This window comes from Scleropages formosus, chromosome 13 (assembly GCF_900964775.1).
Source record: "Scleropages formosus chromosome 13, fSclFor1.1, whole genome shotgun sequence".
NCBI lineage: Eukaryota > Metazoa > Chordata > Actinopteri > Osteoglossiformes > Osteoglossidae > Scleropages > Scleropages formosus.
Genome location: NC_041818.1, coordinates 9,854,361 through 9,872,428, shown reverse-complemented (window position 1 = coordinate 9,872,428; position 18,068 = coordinate 9,854,361). Strand labels below are relative to the sequence as shown.

Here is an 18,068-nt window from a genome sequence, read left to right as displayed (position 1 = left end):
TAAAAAAAAAAAAAATCATAACTTCTCTTCTGAGAGGTAACTGGTTCTCCAACCTTAATCCTGATTTATGTAGTGGTTTTCTTTTTTTGACAGTACAGTTTGTTTAAATATCTTAATCTGTAACAGCTATTTGCCAAATTAGAGCTGTGTGAGATGTTTGTTTTTGAAAGTCAATGTTTTTTATTTTACCTCAGACTCTGTACCACTTGAAGTAATGTTAGGCTAAATTGTCTCATTGTACAATCTCCTTACAATGAGTTCAGTTGTACTTGGGTTTGTGGACACAACTGCTTACTTCGAGGACCAGCTTTATTGGAATGCTCACAAGGATAGTCTAGCTGGATGTGAGATTTAAAAAAAAAAAAAAGGGATTTTGTATTGATTTTAAAGCATTGAATGAATAGACTTTAAAAAGCATGTTGGCCACACCTCACCCTGATGTGTGGGTTCACCGAAAGATGGAACAGACCAGAGCCATCCTTTGGTGGTGGGGTGCCCAGTAAAGTTTTTACTGCACACTCATACTGGCTGTTAAATGGATTAAAGTCATATTTACTGTCAAATCCCCCTTTCCACTTTCCATCTGACATTTTTGTGCTTTCACTTGTAATTTTTACTGAATTTAACATTTTTATTTAATTACATGTGCCCCTGTATATTGCAGACAATTCAGTGGGCAATTCACAAATGGTAATTTCTGGTCAAAAACTAATTCACTGATCTTTTTGGTCCTTTGATGGGAACAAAAGACCTTTATCCTTTACTTTGTGCAGATCTGCTCCTTGTCCACTCATTCCTGTAATGGGAATCACAATTTGTTTGCATAATCTAATAGGTTTACTGAAATGTTAAGACATTAATGAAGTTGCCATCCAACTTCTCAAAACCTGGTAGTGTGCAGTTCTCATGTTTATCTAAACATGGAACTGGGTGAATCACTTAAATTTTTGATTGTAATTGCACATTTTCCTCTGACATTACCTCCTGTCATTCATGTGACTAAACACTGTACACAAACTATGCAGCAAGCTATCTGGTGAGTGTGTATTAGTCATGTAATAACCTTGTGTTGTAACAAAGTAATGTTGAACTTGAAAAATTTACATTTATGTTCACATTTCAAATCTGGGCTCTTCCATAAAATCACAAATCTAAAACAATCTCTTTGCTTTCATATAATACAAATCATGAAGATAAACAGTATTGTATATAAAAAAATTACAATGTAGCCACTTGTTAATATTGATTATCCCTTGCCCCATTACATTTGCCCTGAATTCTCGTTTAATGGTCACGGTTTCTGCATTTAAGGATTTCAACAAGTAACTGTCGAAGGGTAATCATCTCTTCAAGTGTTCAATCTAGATCTGGCCGAACAAGGTGGTACAGAAGCACTGCTCCTTTAGCTGAAGGACACAGTTCAGACCACAGAAGGGCACTCTTCTCCAGCTTCAGGACCTCCTTCACAGCACACAGACACACACACATATATTGCATTTTGGACACTTCTTGGCAATTATGCAGCTCAAAAAGCTACAATACCATTAATAAAATGTTGTCCTATAACCAAATGGCCATATTCAACACTTTTCCTCATTTAATGGGCTGTGCTACTCTGACAAAAACACTGATTACAATACACCTTTGAATAGCTGCCTGCATGTATTTCACAATGACTAATCTGCAGTACTTTCAGTAACTAATAAATTCAGTAAGAATGCCACTGTAAAAAGAAAAAAAGGGTTATATACTGTATCTTCACTTGGCCCCACAATTCTCTTTACCTCTTTGTTCAGAAAGATGATATCTGTGGACTCGCTAGCCTCGGGGCCCCCTTCCCAGTACAGCTTTTTCACTTCTTTGGATGTCAGGGAGCAGCTAGTTAAAAAAAAAAAAGACAACAGCTGGTATAACACTCAAGACATGTAAAGCTAAATATGACCTGTATGAAAGTCCCACTCAGACAGCGTGTTACAGATGATACCTGACGTAGAACTCCGCGCTGGGCCTGCCAGCGCTGGTGTGATTGAGAGCGATCCCCATGAGGATGGGTTCACTGAGACAGCTGAGGGGAATGTTCACCTGGAGTGGGGTGCAAAGTGAGAAACCACTTTTACCCTTGGATGAATGCCGGTACAGTCTCTTACAAGGAGCCAACCTCTTAACAGTGGACTCACCTCATCTTTGATCTCCGTCTGAACGGAGGAGAAGAGTTCTCTAACCACGGCCTCCTCCGGCAGCTGTTCCACCTGGATACTCTCCTCGCTGACCCCCCTACACACAGCCTAAAACAAGTATGTCCTTAAGCACAGCGCACTGAGCATGGAGACAGAGTCCTTGTCAGAACTATTTTTTAGAATTCTAAGGACATTAGTAACAAAAGAAACAAATGATACTAGTTGACTAGAGCAGCCTCCCCCTCCTCGGTCCTCATCCTACTTCTCCTCTCTGCAGTATTTGACACTGTGAACCACCAGATCCTATTTTTCTCACTAGGACAGCTTGGAATCAAACGAACAACACTGAAATGGTTTGAATCTTACTTATCCGGTAGACCTTACCAGATAAACTGGGACGATTCCCTGTTTTCCCCTCAGTCTGTCTGGTGTTCCCGGTACTGGGCCCCTTGCTCTTCACCATCTTCCACTCTTTCCTTTGGCTGTCATCGCCTCTCACGGGTTCCCTTATCAGTGCTATGCTGACGATACCTAGCTGCTCTTCTCTTTTTCCTCTACAACTACAAACATATCCTCTTGTATCAAGGCTTGCCTGTTAGACATCTCTGCTTAGATGACTGTACAACTCTGTTTCTCCATGACTGAGATCCTTCACCTTACACTAGAAGGTCCATACACCTGTTGGGAACTATCTACTGTCATCTCATAACAATAAAGTAATCAACTCAAACCTCTGCCTCTCCCAGACCAATAAAATGATCCTGCATATTCTTCCGGTATAACATTTGCAGAACTCGGCCGTAATCTTACAATGAAATGCTACATAGCTCCTGGTGCAGCAGCATGGTGATATCCCCCCTGGACTACTGCAACTCACTCCTGCCTGGTCTTCTAGCCTCTGCCATCAAGCCTCTCCAGCTGACTCAGAACAGCACAGCATGAGTTGTGCCCAACTTGCCAAAGCCTTCCCATGTATCGCTCTTCCTCCTGTCTCCGCTGGCTTCCTGTGGCTGCCTGCATCAAGTTCAAGACTTTGAATACTGCCTACAAGACAGTCAAAAAACGATTTGCATCTGATCACTCACTACACCCACACGAGACCATTACTCTCTGCCATCTCTGGCTGCTTAATAATCCATGCAGAAGAGGTTCAAAATTGAAGGCCTGTAGGTTCTCGGTTTTGACTGCAGTGCATGGAATGAGCTCCCTCTCTCCCTCAGAACTGCTGAATCCCTCACAGAATTCAAGAAAGGTCTCAAAATACATTGTTCAGACCCATTTCTCTCCTAATCTACTAAGTGTTTCATAAAAATTGCATCACATCACCTGTCATGATTACCTTTGTACCTATCAGACTTAGTTCCATGGGCAGCTGTTTTTGTAATGTACACTGGTAAAAACGGTGGTACTGGATAAACTCACTTTGCTTCAACAATCACATCTGCACCTAAATGTCACCTGTTGTGAAATTAACTTCTCTTTACTCTGAGTTGTACGTCACTTTGGATAAAATGCTGCAAAATGAATAAATGTTTGTATTTCAAATTTCTACAGTACTGACTTTAAAATCTGACCCAAGGAATGTGTTCTATAGCAACAGGACTCATCCCTTGCCTGACCCACCTTTGGTTCTGGATGCCCCCCAGGTATGTCCAGCAGTCCTGGTGCCTCTGCCACCTTTTGACTTCTTCTGAGAAACACCACATGTTTGTCCACAGTTTGCAACACAGCCCCAACCCCAAGTGGCTGGGCCAGGAAGGATTCTGGGTTTCCAAACTGGATTTCCCCTTCCCTCATTAGTTCTTTCACATTTTTGGACCAGTTGGTTCCCAAGAAGTCCTTGTAGCAGGTGAGGCCAAGCTGCATAGTAAGAACAGTGTCCTTTTTCACCGCTGTGTTTCGCTCTGAGTAACAACATGTTGGTGTAAAGATCTGTGTACACGAGTCTGCATCTCTTGCTCTGTTGCTGTTTGGGTGTGCTGCCAATGTGCCTGCCTTTGTGTGTGGATATAATCCCAAGTCCCTATGCAGGATCTCCATCTTCTGCACGTTACAGCTGCATGTGTCTACCCCACACCCTTTTTTGCTGACTCTCTGCGAGGGATCCTCGTTGGCCTTCCCTCTCAGGGGACTCACTCCAGTGCGCTCTTCCTTTTCACCTTGAACAGGTTCCTGCCCTTTGATGTGTCCAACCTGGTCATGGACATCTTTCACAGGATTTTCTGCTTCTTCTTCTACTGCATCTCTGGCAATATCTCCTACAACGTTAGTATTGCTGGGGAGTTCAGTCATGAGTGTGACAGAGTGTAGTCGGAATTTGGCTCCATTGAAGAGCCAAGGCTCAGAAGTTACCCTCTCTGTCCACACCTCTTCAATGCATCGCTCAAGGCCTGGAAACTTCCTGCGGTTAAACCTGTGGGGTAAAGGGGGGGGGATAACAGGCTTTTAAATTTTTACATTACAGTTGGAACAGAAGTTATTATTAAGGCCCAGGAGAGTTCTGGGTAGATTATATTTTTGAGAAAGGTCTTTTATGTAAAAGTTGCTACAATATATCCAATATCCAACCATAAATGAGAAAACTTATCACTACAGATAAATATAACAACATTTATTTGACAGGTACATCATTGTGCTGCAACAGAAATGGAAACGCATGCTTTTCTTTAATATTGTAAGTAAGGACAAAATTAATTCACGGTTTCAGATGACTGTTCGGAAGAGGCTTTACTTGTCCGAAAGCTCCACTCGGACTTGCTTTTTCCCTCAGGCCTTTCCAAGGCCCGCAGTGCAGGAGCACAGACACCTCAGGGTCCATTCAGCAAGCAGGGTGATGCCACCTATCACATGAGCATCTTCTTCCTTATAGCCACTGTGCTTCGGACCTAATCTGATCTGCGTGAGTAAACTTCGGAAATTAAGAGAGAGACTGTATTAGAGTGAATCGTGACCTGTATTCTATGTTAATTACCAACTTCAAACAAAAGCTGTTGGGCAAACATATTTATTGCTGAACAAAAACATACTCATAACCAGTGTCTCGCACACAACACCTAAAACTGATTAATCATGGCATGGAGTCAGGTGAAGAAACTTACAGAGGTGTCTTGCCCACATCTACTGCGCTAGGGGGACGTTTTTAAACTTAGACTGATACAATTTTGGGGGTTTTATCAGCACCTTGCGAGATGTGACCGAAGACTGGCAGGGCCCAGGCAGGGCCCGGTAGTTTTGTGGCCGGGAGCTATAACTTCCTGTAAGACCACAGCTCCATGAATACATGAAGTTTAATGAAACGTAGAGTCCCCACAGGTCAGACCTGAGAGCTCTTCATGAAAGAAGCGAGTGGACACTGGGCCATGTCAACTCAGGACCAAACAACCACAACTCGGGCTGGAGGTTTCCAGACTCAAGATTCAAATGGTAGGTGCTGCAGTGAAACATATTAGAACCAGTGAAAGTTGTGCTGAATTACTGAGCGACAACCAGCGAGCACTTTATGACAGACTACAGCTTGTAAACACAAAAGTCAACAGTCAGTGCTGCTGATAATTCAAGTAGGAAGCCAATGGGGGGAACTTGATTTTATCAGTTTACAATAGTTAAAGCGGCTCATCTCTACACGAGTTGTACTAAGTTAACTCGCTCATTATTTTTAATAACTAAAACATCAGAGTAAAATGTAAATATCATTTCACCGCAATTTTGGCTTCTCTAAAAAGAAACGTATTTGACAAACAGAACTTGTCTCTATACCTTCCGGTGCTGGCATCGTTTCCGCTCACTCGGAAAAAGGGAACTGAACTGCGTGTTCTGATTGGAAGAAAGAGCCGTTTGTTCCTACCGGCAGAAGAAGTGACGTTTGTTCTGATTGGCGGAAGACGGACGTGTTCGGAGTGATAGAAATAAGGTTGTATGATCCGACTGACAGAGGACAGTATAGTGTCTTCCGATTGGCTGTTCCGTGTCCGGCCCCTTTCTACAGTTCTTACCTCATTGGTTAGAACAAAAAAGGCCGAGGTACAATAACACAGATAATACAGCCATAAAAAAGCGGAATGCAAGGATTGTGCTCGTCACGATTTTCTCCTTAAATTCACATTTTCATATGTATGTATTGGAATAAATCGTTAAAAGTGGAAGAAATGTATTTGTTTTTCTCTTTGCGTACATAATCAGTAGCAAATGTGTATTTGTAACAAAATGTAAAAAAAACGTTACAAAATCAGTACAGCAGCAGCCTTCAAGCAAGGAAACTTACTAGAGTAACACGTTGCACGTGACTTGTTTACGGGTTGTTTGCAGTACGAACCAGTTTTGCTGGCAGCTGGGAGAAATAAAAGAAAGCAAACATAATAGGAGGTTTCTGGACAACTCTCTCTCTCCCCCTTTCTTTTCCACATCACACCCCACACGCGTGCCCTCTCGCCGCTCATCTTTCTGGAGGCGGGAATTCCCGACCCGAACGGGTTAATCTTTTTTGTTTTTTTTCCCTCTCCCCGAACGAGTTAATCAGCTCGAGCGGAATCTCGCGGTGCTGCTGCGTGTCTCTACTGTACACTGTTTACCAGCGCTTCTTACACAACCTCGCGCACTGGCCGTGCTATAAGTGTAACGAGTGAGTATATGTAAACTGTCCGCAGCTTCGCGGGCGTCATCCTCGCAGATACGCACCGACTTTGCCACATTTTCACTGTGTTTGTGTACCACAGTGTTTTTATGAAGACAGGTGAGGAGACTAAGTTCGGCCTGAAGCGATGACAAGTCTCTTAACCGCTGCTTTCCTACTAGTTCGCGGCACTCAGTGGCTCGTGCGTGGGCTCAGCCTGAGGGGAAACATTAATCATGTTATTCACTGTGATGTACACCCGATTGACAGCACATAACTAGCTCCGGTGGGGCAGCCTGCGACATTTTGTCCAGTACTGTTCTGTTCAACTGGCTGTTCTAATCATAATGTAACTTGAAGGAGTTTGTGTAACTGCGGCCTCACTGTTAACTTAAGTTAAGTGCCGTCCCGTGTCCCCGTCGTCGTCTCCTCTGGTCCGGAGCGCGGAACAGAGAGAGAGCCGACGACGGACGTGTTCCTCGGTACTTTTCATAATTATTATTTCATTGTTTCGCGGCCTAGTAGTAGCACAGAAAAGAGCGGAATCAGCACTTCGGGAAAAGTAGTGAGGACTTAGTATCTGTCTACCAATAACCCCGACAGCTGATGGAGCTACCTGGCTTGTTTTCCCTCAGACATTTAGCTCACGTCACGGGCGCCGCTTCTATTATTATTATCATCATTATTATTGTTGTTGTTCTTGTTGTCATTAGACTAGTCCCGCTAGTAGTCCTGTGTTCCTTCCCGGTGATGCGCTATGGTTCTGGGGGGACCGAAGCTACTGCTGGTGTTATTTCCTGGTTTTAGGTTAACTAAGAAACAAAGTAATAATAGTAATATTAAGTTTAGTAAGTACTTGTGATAGTAGTAATCACACTGTGTGTCTATGGTTGTGCATATCGCTTGCTGTCTTTAATAAGTTGCTGTTCTCTGTGTATACACTTGCTCCTCGGGTTAAGAATCCGTGTGTTAGGAATTGTAAAAAGTATTTTAAAAGATGTACATTAAAATATATACGTTGTGGGTAGCGAATCGAACGCAGTCTGTGTTTACTTGTTTAGAGGATGGGTGTTAAGTGCAAGGTAGCGGAACAGAGCGGAGTGGGAGAGCGCCTGAAGGGGGCGCTCTTTCACAGCTGCTGTGTTTGGGCGTCGGTGCCTCTCATAGGGCGAGTAAGAAAAGGAGTCGCGTAACCATGGAGACCAAAGTGGAGATGCTGGAGAAGCGTGAAAGGTGCACGAAGATGAGAATTAGTCAATAACCTGGACTGCATAATAAGATTTTTTTTAATTTTCAGTGATTATTTTTTTTTTTTAAAACTACATTTACTTTACACTTACATCTCTTAGAGAAATGCTATGAGCACATTACATCAACAGAAGGAGAGAGTTGGATGCAAGCACGTGATTCTAGAATACAGTCAATTTGTCACACACCAGCATATGGACCAGTCTGCATTACATGAGTAGCTGCATAAAGCAATTTAGCTGCAAAAACTAGGCCTGAGTTTAATCATAATGCGGTCTGAAGTTTAATACATATTTTTTATTTACTGTAGCCACATCTGAGGTTTTTACAGAACTTAACCCACAAATATATTAAGGGTGGTCTGTACAGTATTATGCCTTCTATATTTGTCGAGTGAAAAAGTGTCTTTACATTACAAACAGACTTTCGGGTCTGATTGTGTTCATAAATTAAGGAGACAGCATATAGATAATAAAATATGATTAAGAACAAAAAAGGCAAGGTTTTCCTGGTCGTTATTAGTGAATGGCAGGAAGTTGTTCCTGGTACCCTCGGCAGGCACAGAGGAGAACTGGAGAGGAATACGGATTACAACAGGTTTTATACAAAAACATCACTAACAATAGTACAGAGCAGCATGTTCAAGAACTTGAAAATGGGCGGCATGGTGGCACAGCCAGTAGCTTCGCTGTTTCACAGCTCCTGGATGGTGTGAGAGGACATGGATTCGATCACTGCTCAGTCTGTGTGGAGTTTGCATGTTTTCCCTGTGTCTGCGTGGGTTTCCTCTAGGTGCTCTGGTTTCCTCCCACAGTCCAAAGACATACTGTTCAGGTTCCCCATAGTGTGTGAGTGACAGAGGGAGTGTGTTCCACTGATGTATGGATGAGTGACCCAGTGTAAGTAGTGCATCTATCAGTGTAAGTCACCGCGGTGAATAAGGTGTGTGGGCTGATAACACTACATAGAGTTCATTGGAAGTTGCTTTGGAGAAAAGCATCTGTTAAATAAATAAATGCAAATGTAAACTCCACTCTGCAACACAATCGTTACATCATAAACATTAACCTGGCACATACAAACCTCACAGAATCCATAAAATACCACACTAAGTGGTAAGGGTTGATGAGAAGGCTGCAGCCCACCGTACTACTTAAATGTTTTGCTCGTTGTCAGAATTGGGTTTTAAATTGTAGGATGTGACATATAGATATTTTTTTCAATGTTTAATATCCCAGCATGACCAAAAATGAAAATGTTTTGATATATTATTGTCAGACATTCGGTGTGCATTTTCCCACTTATTTCTTTTGCTTGTCCCAGAAAAAGAGTCACCCGTGTCCCTCATCATGCAACTGGAAGCACAACTGCACTTGTGCCACAGATGCCTCCTGTATTATAAGACTGGAGTGCGCTTCTTCTCACGATGCACTTCAAACAGGTATGTGGTGGCTGGAACCTATGATAAGGTTTTGACCACCTCAGAGTAGAAATGTATCAGTTATGTTACTGAGACAAGTTAACACCTCAGTCTGGTGGGCCCAGTGCTCAGAACAATTGTGGCTGGGTTATGTTGTACTCTCTTTCTGCTGAGGCTGGTTATTTCATTTTTTACTCTCTGAGAAGAAAGTTCTTACTGCAGGACCTTGGTGGATACTAAGCACAAAGTAGAATATGGGCATTTCTGTTAAATGCAGTTATGTATTGTTAGATATTAGGAAAGTGGTTTGACTTTTACTGTCTCAATTTTAGCCGCATCTATTAGCACATCTGGTGAGTCTGGACAATACTTGTATGGGATGAAATAGACAAAGGAGTCAAGGCAAAGCAAGCCACAGGTGCCCTACATCTCTGAGAATTGCTGCAGAATGACTAGGAAGGCATGGTGCCTCATTTATTGCTGAAATGTACTGACTAAATCGCTCATGGGGAAGAATAACTAGTAATGCACATAGGGTACTGAAACTTTTGACTGCACTGTATATTGGAAAGTATGATTTCATGCCAAGGAGGATATGATACAGTTTATGTGCTGAAGAAAACGGTTAAATATAATTTTCAGCATTGGTAATGAAGCTATGTTTTTAAGTCCTCTACACTGTATTTCTGTTGTGTCCTACTGTGATTCATGCTTTGATATGTTGTAGATCTGCTGTGAATTACTATGAGGTTTTGGGAGTAAAACCAGATGCATCTCTGGAAGAAATTAAGAAGGCTTTTTTTGAAAAGTCCAGAAAGGTAATCCCTGCACAACTTTCAAAACTTTTTTGTTGGAAAGTCTGAAATGTAAAGCTGCGCACATTTTCCGACCGTGCTGGTTCCAACCAAAGACCTGTTTCCGTAGCAGTTTTGTCTCCTGCCCACATGAGGAAGCTGTTGCCCAGTTTTGCACAAAAACAGGACGTCTGCAGTTCTTGATCTCGCATGTGATGTGTCTCGGACGAGGTGTATGGGTGTCTGTGTGCGTCTGTGCATCTGCGGCAGACTGTGCGTATCAGTCTGAGTGTCTGGAGAGGCACAGTGGTGTCTTGTGTGAAAGGCTGCAGAGCGACAGAGATGTGTGCGCTGTAGCGTGACGGGGTGAGGGAGTAGGGGTGCTGGATAGGGGCCTCTTGTCCCATAGGCAAGGCACTGATGGCGGCTTTGTGATAAAGCCCTTAGAAAGGACAAGAGGCAGGGAGAATGGGGGGCTTGAGAGGGCTCTGGAGAGATTTTTGTCTCCAGTATGGCTTCTCATTTGGAGGTGTGATATTTTTAAGCTGTTGGATGGTGTGTCATTAGGATGTGTTACGTTCTGGTGTTGCCGTTTGAGACCATTTCAGTCTCTATCCATCTATATCCCAATGTCTCAGTGAGACTGATTCTGCGCCAACGTGTTGGCTTGAAGACCAACTTTGTCCATGTAGCAACGGTTCTATTAAATTATCCTCCAATCTGCCTTTCCTCACGTTAGCGTCATCTCACGATCTTCCAAGCAGTCTTGTCATCGTCTGGAAATGCAAGCAAAACAACAAACTTTGCTGGGTTATTTTCAAATTTGTTTATGCCATTCAAAAATGGACTTGAAATAATCATGTGCTTCATCAACATATTTTACTGGCTGTGTTCATGTGTCTCTGATGTGACCGACTTTTGATTGTTTCACTGTTTTCTGTACCTTTTTTTTGGAATAGTGTTTTTTTTTTTTTTTTTACTCTTTCACTCACTCATTTTCTTTCACCACTTGTCCATGGAAGTCCGGAGCCAATCCAAAAGGCAAAGAGTTCAAGGCTAGTCAGGGTACACCCTGGAAAGGATGCCAGGTGATTGATTGATCAGTTTATTTATTTATTAGTATAAACAAATATATGGGTATCGTTGAGGCCTCAGCTCCTGGGCTTTGCGTTCGGACATGGGATTGAATCTGAATCTGGTTCAACCTGTGTGGAATTTGCCTGGGTATCCTCAGAGTGCTCTGCTTTCCTTCTATAGTCTAATAACATATGCTTTAAGAAGATTGGTGACTCTAAATTTCCTGCAGTGTGTGGGTGCGTGTGATTGCCCTGTCCGGTTCTGACTGTACCCTGCCTGACGCCTTGTTTCCTGGACTGGCTCTGGACCACCGCAACGCAGCACTAGATAACCGTTTAGTGATAATGAATGGATAAGTGGATTTTTTTTTTCGTTTAAATTTCTGTTTCCTGGTAAGCTCACTCAAGTACAACAGTTACACCATGTGACAGACATGGTTCTGTCATCTCAGAAGTGCCTTCCCTCTTTGTCTGGCAGCTACACCCAGATAGCGACCCCGCAAACCCACAGCTCCACACCCAGTTTGTGGCCTTGAATGAAGCTTACCGAGTGCTGAGCCGTGACGTTTCCAGGAAGGAGTATGACCTGCGTTTCCGTCACCGCTACTACAGCAGGGGGCCCTTTGCACAGATGTCCAACCACATCTATAGATCACCACCTAGGTGAGAGGAAAGGTACCTGGGACGGACGTCGATGACTGTCTTAAATATTTGTGTTTTTTGACCAAGTCGGCAGTTCCTTCTACAGCCCTGCTGCCTCAAAGCCGTTTCTTTCCATGTTCAGCCCAGCAGGCTCTTGTTCTTCCCTCTCTTCCCGCAGCAAGGAGCATGCGGAGTCGATGCGTTACTGGGAGCAGTTTCACTACGCCCCGCCCCAGGAGAGCACTAAGGATCGGCAGCAGCGACAGAAGAAGGCAAATGTGCGCCTGGTTGGCTACTGTCTCGCTGCCATGTTTGCTAGCATCTGTATCCACTACCTTGGTTTCAGGTATAATTTTACAAGTCCAATACAATACTACGAACTTTGGCTTAGAGTATGTCCAATTTAAAGCATACTGGGGTTAATGTTTGTAAGCCGCAGGTGGAATAATGGTTAAAGAAATCTGAGTGAGTATCACTCTTGGAATTTTGACAGAAAAGTTGAAGGTTCATGTCCCAGGAGAAAATTACTGTTGTACCCATAAACAAAGGATATTTTCCCAGAATTGTTTTGGTGAATATCAGGCAGAATAAAATATATACATGCACACTTTTGTTTTGCTGCTTCTGTTGAAGGGTCTGCAAGGTAAACAAAAATATTTTTCATATATTTGTACCTTTGACCTATCTATGTCAGCTTTCAGTCAGCAACCGAAAACAAGACTGAATGCCAGAAAACTGCATGGGAATATATGACAGATATAAGAAAGGACCCAGTTAATATAGACATGATGTGTTTTTTTATATTTCATGTGTCTTCAGTATGATGTATTCCTGTGCCTAATTATTTATTCCCCTGCTTTGTTCAGTTCAAAAACCATCAGAATAATGTACACTTACTTATATTTCACTTCTCACGCTTTTGGCTGAAGTGCTTTTTCTGTCGCTATGGTGAGATAAATCTCATTGACGTTAAAACACAGGTGCCTGGTGAGTATCCAAATAGGAAGAGGCCGATTGGACTGTTATTGTTAGATAACAGTTGTTTTTACACATTGAGTGACAGTGTCGAAATGATTAATCCAGTTTGCTTTAGGTCTCAACTGCCTCCCTGTATTATTTTCAGTTTAACATGTGTGAAAACACATAATGGACTTAAAATGTTACGAAAGAACATAATAGAGATGATGAGATCCAATATTTTGCTGATTTAATTGTCAAGTACAAAGCAGACACCCAGTCTTTGGCACAGTAACTCATTCTTACTGGAAGCTGCTTTGTGTGTGTGTGTGTGTGTGTGTGTGTGTGTGTGTGTGTGTGTGTGTGTGTGTGTGTGTGAGAGAGAATAAGGAGAGGCTGAAAAATGGAAGCGACAGTCACCTGTTACTAACTGGGGTGCTTTGTCCCTAGATCCTAGATAGAAGCAGTACAGCAAGAGTCAATAACAGTTATGCAGGAATTTCATGTCACTCTTCAGAAGAAAATACCGCAGTGATGGGTGCCTTTACACACACACACACACACACACACACACACACATGCTAGGGTTCAGCTGCAATGACTAACACGCTGTGAATGAGGACTAGTCGGTCTTTGTGTTCTGAGACATGCAGTGGGGTGTTCCAGGTCTGAAATGGCCATCCCAGCAGGAATGGATCACTCTACTTAGCAGTACTTATTGCTTTTGCAGAATTTCTCATTTTGTTTGTCTACAAGCTGCTTTATCCAAACCAGACTGCGTCGTGCATTTTGTAACCTGTGCTTCAGCATGATGTATGTATGCATATTTGCTCAGGCTACTCGGACGCAGTACCTTGCAGAAGGATGCAACAGTGAAGACCCTTCTTAGATTTTGCACCAATGCAAGGAGAGCGTAGCTGCCTGGTACCGCCACGCTGCCATTGCCTTCATATGAAATGAGCAGACGTTGGCCCCGAGCATGTCACTGCCTTCATTCAATTCCCAGGACATGTGATTAGACCCTGGCAGTTTGTCTAAGAGCTCTTTAGGCGCCTGCCACTCATGGTTGCAATCTGGTAACGGAGGATAAAGCTTAGAAGCAGCTTTCTGCTGCTTGGCCGTGAATTCCCAAAAAAGAAGTTCCCATTAGATTTTTCTGTGACGGTGAAAGATACTAAACAACCCATTGTGAGCCCGACGCAACATTTGGCGGGCTCGGGGCTCGTATTTCACCTCGGTGCTTTGGACTGTTGCTGGTGCACCCTGCACTTTTGTTATTCGATAATGGCGCCTGCCTTTGTTTGTCCAGTACTTGTCCGACATTGACCTTTAGATAGTCTCGTGAGATGCGTTTCCAATTTTTGCACATTTTTTTTATGCCCCCCAGGACTACTGCGTACATACGCAGGCCACATAATGCACATTTCTGCATCTTTTCTGTTCACTTTTACTGTTCAGTCGACTGGTACGCATGTTATTTGTTTCACTGTAAATAAATGTGCGGCTATTCTTTTAGCTGTATTGTATTTCCAGCTTAGATGCAGTATATATGTCAAGCTGCCAGTGTGTACAAAGTGTGTATGGTGTTAATTTGAATCACCCAAAATTCCGTCTGGACGTAACACTGGAAAACAGTTTTGCAGTTGAAATACTGTTTATGCTCCTAGCATATGTTGTTTGTAGAATGTTTTTCCGTGTGTATTGCAATTACTTTGGATTAAAAATTTTCAGTGAAGCAACAAATCAATAGTTACCACTATGTCTGCTTGTGTGTGTGTATTCTGTGTGCGTGCATGACTGCGATAACATTGACTGTTTGTTCATGTTTGAGTGCTACGTCAGCTGTGTATAGACTATGTGGCTCTGCTTTTGTTTGTGAGCAATACTACCATGGGGGCTGACACAAACCCCTCTGCCTCCAACCCTGGGTGTAAAAACAAACCCCTATGTGGGGCGCTCTCTGAAAACCTATGCGGAAATATTAGCGCTGCACGCTGAAATATTTACTGAGTTTTCAGACACCTCTGGATTTCTACAGCCAGCTGCAAAACAATATTAGCGATAACCTGATACGGACAGTGAGGTGCCCTGGTGGCGCAGATGGTAATGCTGGTGTCTTACAACTCTTGGGCTATGCATCCAGCTCAGTATGTATTTTTTCCTGGTTTTTTTTTTTTGTGGGGTTGCTCTGGTTTCCACCCACAGTCTAGAGATGATTCAGATGAAACTGACTCTAATTTGCCTCTAGTGTCTGAAAGTATTTTTTTGTGTGGTTGTGGCTACCTTGCAATGATCTGGTGTACCATGCCTAGACTAGCGCCCTGTAGTTCCGAGAGAGCCTCCAGACCAGTGAGATCCTACAGTTGGACAATGTATTACTGATAATCAGTGAATGAAGGCATAAATTCTTAATACATTTTACTTCTCTTGTGACTTACGTGTTTATGGTTGGAGAATTTGTAGGACAAATGCTCATGTTTTCTAATTTTTGTTTATTGGTCTCCTTCTGCGATCAGGAAACTAGAGGAGATACACAACAACTTTATGGATGAAAAGGACCGAGAAATCACGCAGATTTATAATGAATGCAAGGAAAGAGCCAGGTGAGATGTGCTTCACACCAGTGCATGCAAATCAGGTATTAAAACTGAAGTAATTTTTGTGGGTGAAACTGATCAATAAACCCTGCAAGACAAAGGAATCGTACATGATTGAGTGAAGGAGACCTGGAAGGTACCTGTTCTTTCATTCTCTTAATTGGCTCCTCTTTCTTAATGTGACTGTTTACCTGAAGTAAATACTGCAGTTTCACAGGTGATAAGTTTGATAATTTAGTCTTTTGAATAGTTATGCCTTGAAGGGTTTTGCCATTAATGTAATGTTAATTATGTTAATTATTGTTAACCGTGTGATTAATTTTCAGGGTAAATGGATTCCAGAAGCAGATGGAAATCTTGAGGCAGAAACATGCTGAATTTGTGGAAAAACACAAATTCCGCCGGGGTGGAGACAACAAATAGGGTCAGAAGCTGAAAGGCCAAAAGTGGGGACCCTAGGAGTAGGGGCTTAAGGGAGAATAGCAGTGGTACAGAGGGTAGTCGGAGGGGGGGCTGCACTAAGTGGATTGTGGACTTTGACAGGGCATTTTAATTGAGTGGGAAAACAGTTGTATGGGTGATTCTGAAACTGGGTTATTAGACTTTTAAAATCGCAGCAAAACTAATTGGAGAGAGGGAATTGTTTTGGCTTGTGAACATGTTTCAAAGACATAAAGAGGTCAGTATGAAATGCAAAGAAATATAATGCCTTGGAGACTAGGTCTGAGAACGGACATTTTCCCGTAGTTTTCATTGTACTCCAATAAGTGAAATGATAAGCAATTACTCATATCTCCACAAGTAATAAAAGGGTAACTTGCACAGCCACTTAATTTTCCTCCAAGCCTCTTATACAGATCAGGACATTATGTGACTTACATTTTCTTTTTCTTGGTATTATTGTTATGCTTTTAAAAGAATGGCTATTTATTTTATCTTGATATTACTTATGTGGTGGTTCATGAAAGCAGAATTCTAAATTGTAGTGATGAACATCTGGTTCATCACGTGTGTAGAGAAGAGAGATACCAGGTTCTTGCACTGGTGAATTCAGTATCTTTATGCAGTTACCCACACTAGGAACTCAGAGGCTTGGTGTCACCACTGTGTTGCCTATTTCAGAAGCAAAAATAACCAAGGAACTAAGGAAAAATGGTACACAGAATGCAAGGTTGAGGACATGAGTTTTCTCTCCAGTATTGCAATGTTACTCATAAGTAGCTATCTTTGCAAGTTTTATTTATTCTTCAATTATGTATTTTACATGTGCATAACAAGAAGCACTTTATGGTGATCTTACTCTTGTCAGTTGAACCCACCAGTGTTACACTGGAAAAGTTTAAGAAAAAATAAAGAAAATATGTGCAATGTTTGGTGTTTAGTTCTTCTAAACGATTCAGTAAAATGTTTAAAAGTTTTCAATTAAAGAAAAAAAAAAAATTGTGAAACTCCCTTGCTGGGATACTGATTTTTGGTATGTGAAACTGGGTGGCTGTACTGGGGACTGTATTTCAATGTGTGAAGCAAATGTAGCTGGCAAAGTACAAGTTAATCAGGTTGCAGATGATTACAATACTGCAAAATATTTGGGATGCTCTGTGTACATTATGGTGGCACAGGGAATGAATGCAGCAGTACAGCTGCCAGCTGCGCCCCTAACAACACAGGGCTTTCTTATTGCTGTAGAACACATGTGGCACTGTGCGGTAAAAGATACAGTGCATTCAGAAAGTATTCAGACCCCTTCACATTATGTTGCTGCCCTATGCTAAAATTGAATTATTTCTCCTCTTCAAGCCACACTCGATACCCAATAATGACAAAGTGAAAATCGGATTTTAGAATTTTTTGCAGATTTATTAAGAATAAAATTAAATATCACATTGACATAAGTATTCAGACCGCTTACTTAGTTGAAGCACCTTTGGCACCGATTACAGTTTTGAGTCTTCTTGGGTATGACACGACAAGTTTTGAGATTTTCTGCCATTCTTCTCAAGCTCTGTCAGCGGGGGACCATTGATGGACAGCCATTTTCAGGTCTCTCCAGAGGTGTTTGATTGGGTTCAAGTAGAGGTTCTGGCTGGTCTACTCAGGCACATTCACAGAGTTGTCAGTAGGCCTCTCCAGTGTTGTCTTTGTGTTGTACAGAGGGTCATTGTCCTGTTCGAAGGTGAACCTTCGGCCCAGTCTGAGACCCAGAGTGCACTGGAGTAGATTTTCATTAAGGATATCACTGTGCTTTGCTCCATTCAGCTTTTCCTCAAACTTGACTAATCTCCTATTCCCTGCTGCTGTAAAAACAACCCCATGGCATGATGCTGCCACCACCATGTGTCACCATTGGGATAGTATTGCAGAGGTAGCAAGCGGTACCTAGTTTCCTCCAGATATGACACTTTGAATTGAGGCCAGAAAGTTTCATTTTGGTTTCATCAGACCAGAGAATCTTGTTTCTCACAGTCTGAGTCCTTTAAGTGTCTTTTTGCAAACTCCAAGCGGGCTTTCATATGTATTTTACACTAAGGAGAGGCTTCCATCTCACCAC

General features: G+C 42.3%; 2 protein-coding genes across 3 annotated transcripts; one reads left to right on the top strand and one right to left on the bottom strand.

Annotated features, from left to right (window-relative positions):
- Positions 1 to 6: 6 nt before the first annotated feature.
- Positions 7 to 6,001, bottom strand: nudt22 (nudix (nucleoside diphosphate linked moiety X)-type motif 22). Its single transcript, XM_018737393.2, is given in 8 exon segments — positions 7 to 1,461; positions 1,785 to 1,878; positions 1,985 to 2,082; positions 2,178 to 2,285; positions 3,801 to 4,590; positions 4,909 to 4,937; positions 4,939 to 5,085; positions 5,934 to 6,001. Coding segments are annotated over 7 exon segments (1,281 nt in total). The 5' UTR covers positions 4,996 to 5,085; positions 5,934 to 6,001; the 3' UTR covers positions 7 to 1,356.
- A 590-nt stretch (positions 6,002 to 6,591) lies between these two features.
- On the top strand, positions 6,592 to 16,880 carry dnajc4 (DnaJ (Hsp40) homolog, subfamily C, member 4). 2 transcript variants are annotated; one of them, XM_018737512.2, is made up of 7 exons: positions 6,592 to 6,795; positions 9,358 to 9,475; positions 10,182 to 10,272; positions 11,803 to 11,987; positions 12,145 to 12,312; positions 15,440 to 15,526; positions 15,847 to 16,880. In XM_018737512.2, exons 2-7 carry the CDS (start codon positions 9,384 to 9,386, stop codon positions 15,941 to 15,943), a joined length of 720 nt encoding a protein of 239 aa, XP_018593028.2. In that variant the 5' UTR covers positions 6,592 to 6,795; positions 9,358 to 9,383; the 3' UTR covers positions 15,944 to 16,880. The 2 variants fall into 2 exon arrangements, with proteins under 2 accessions (XP_018593028.2, XP_018593026.2); XM_018737510.2 differs by lacking the exon at positions 6,592 to 6,795 and adding an exon at positions 6,807 to 6,906.
- Positions 16,881 to 18,068: the final 1,188 nt, after the last annotated feature.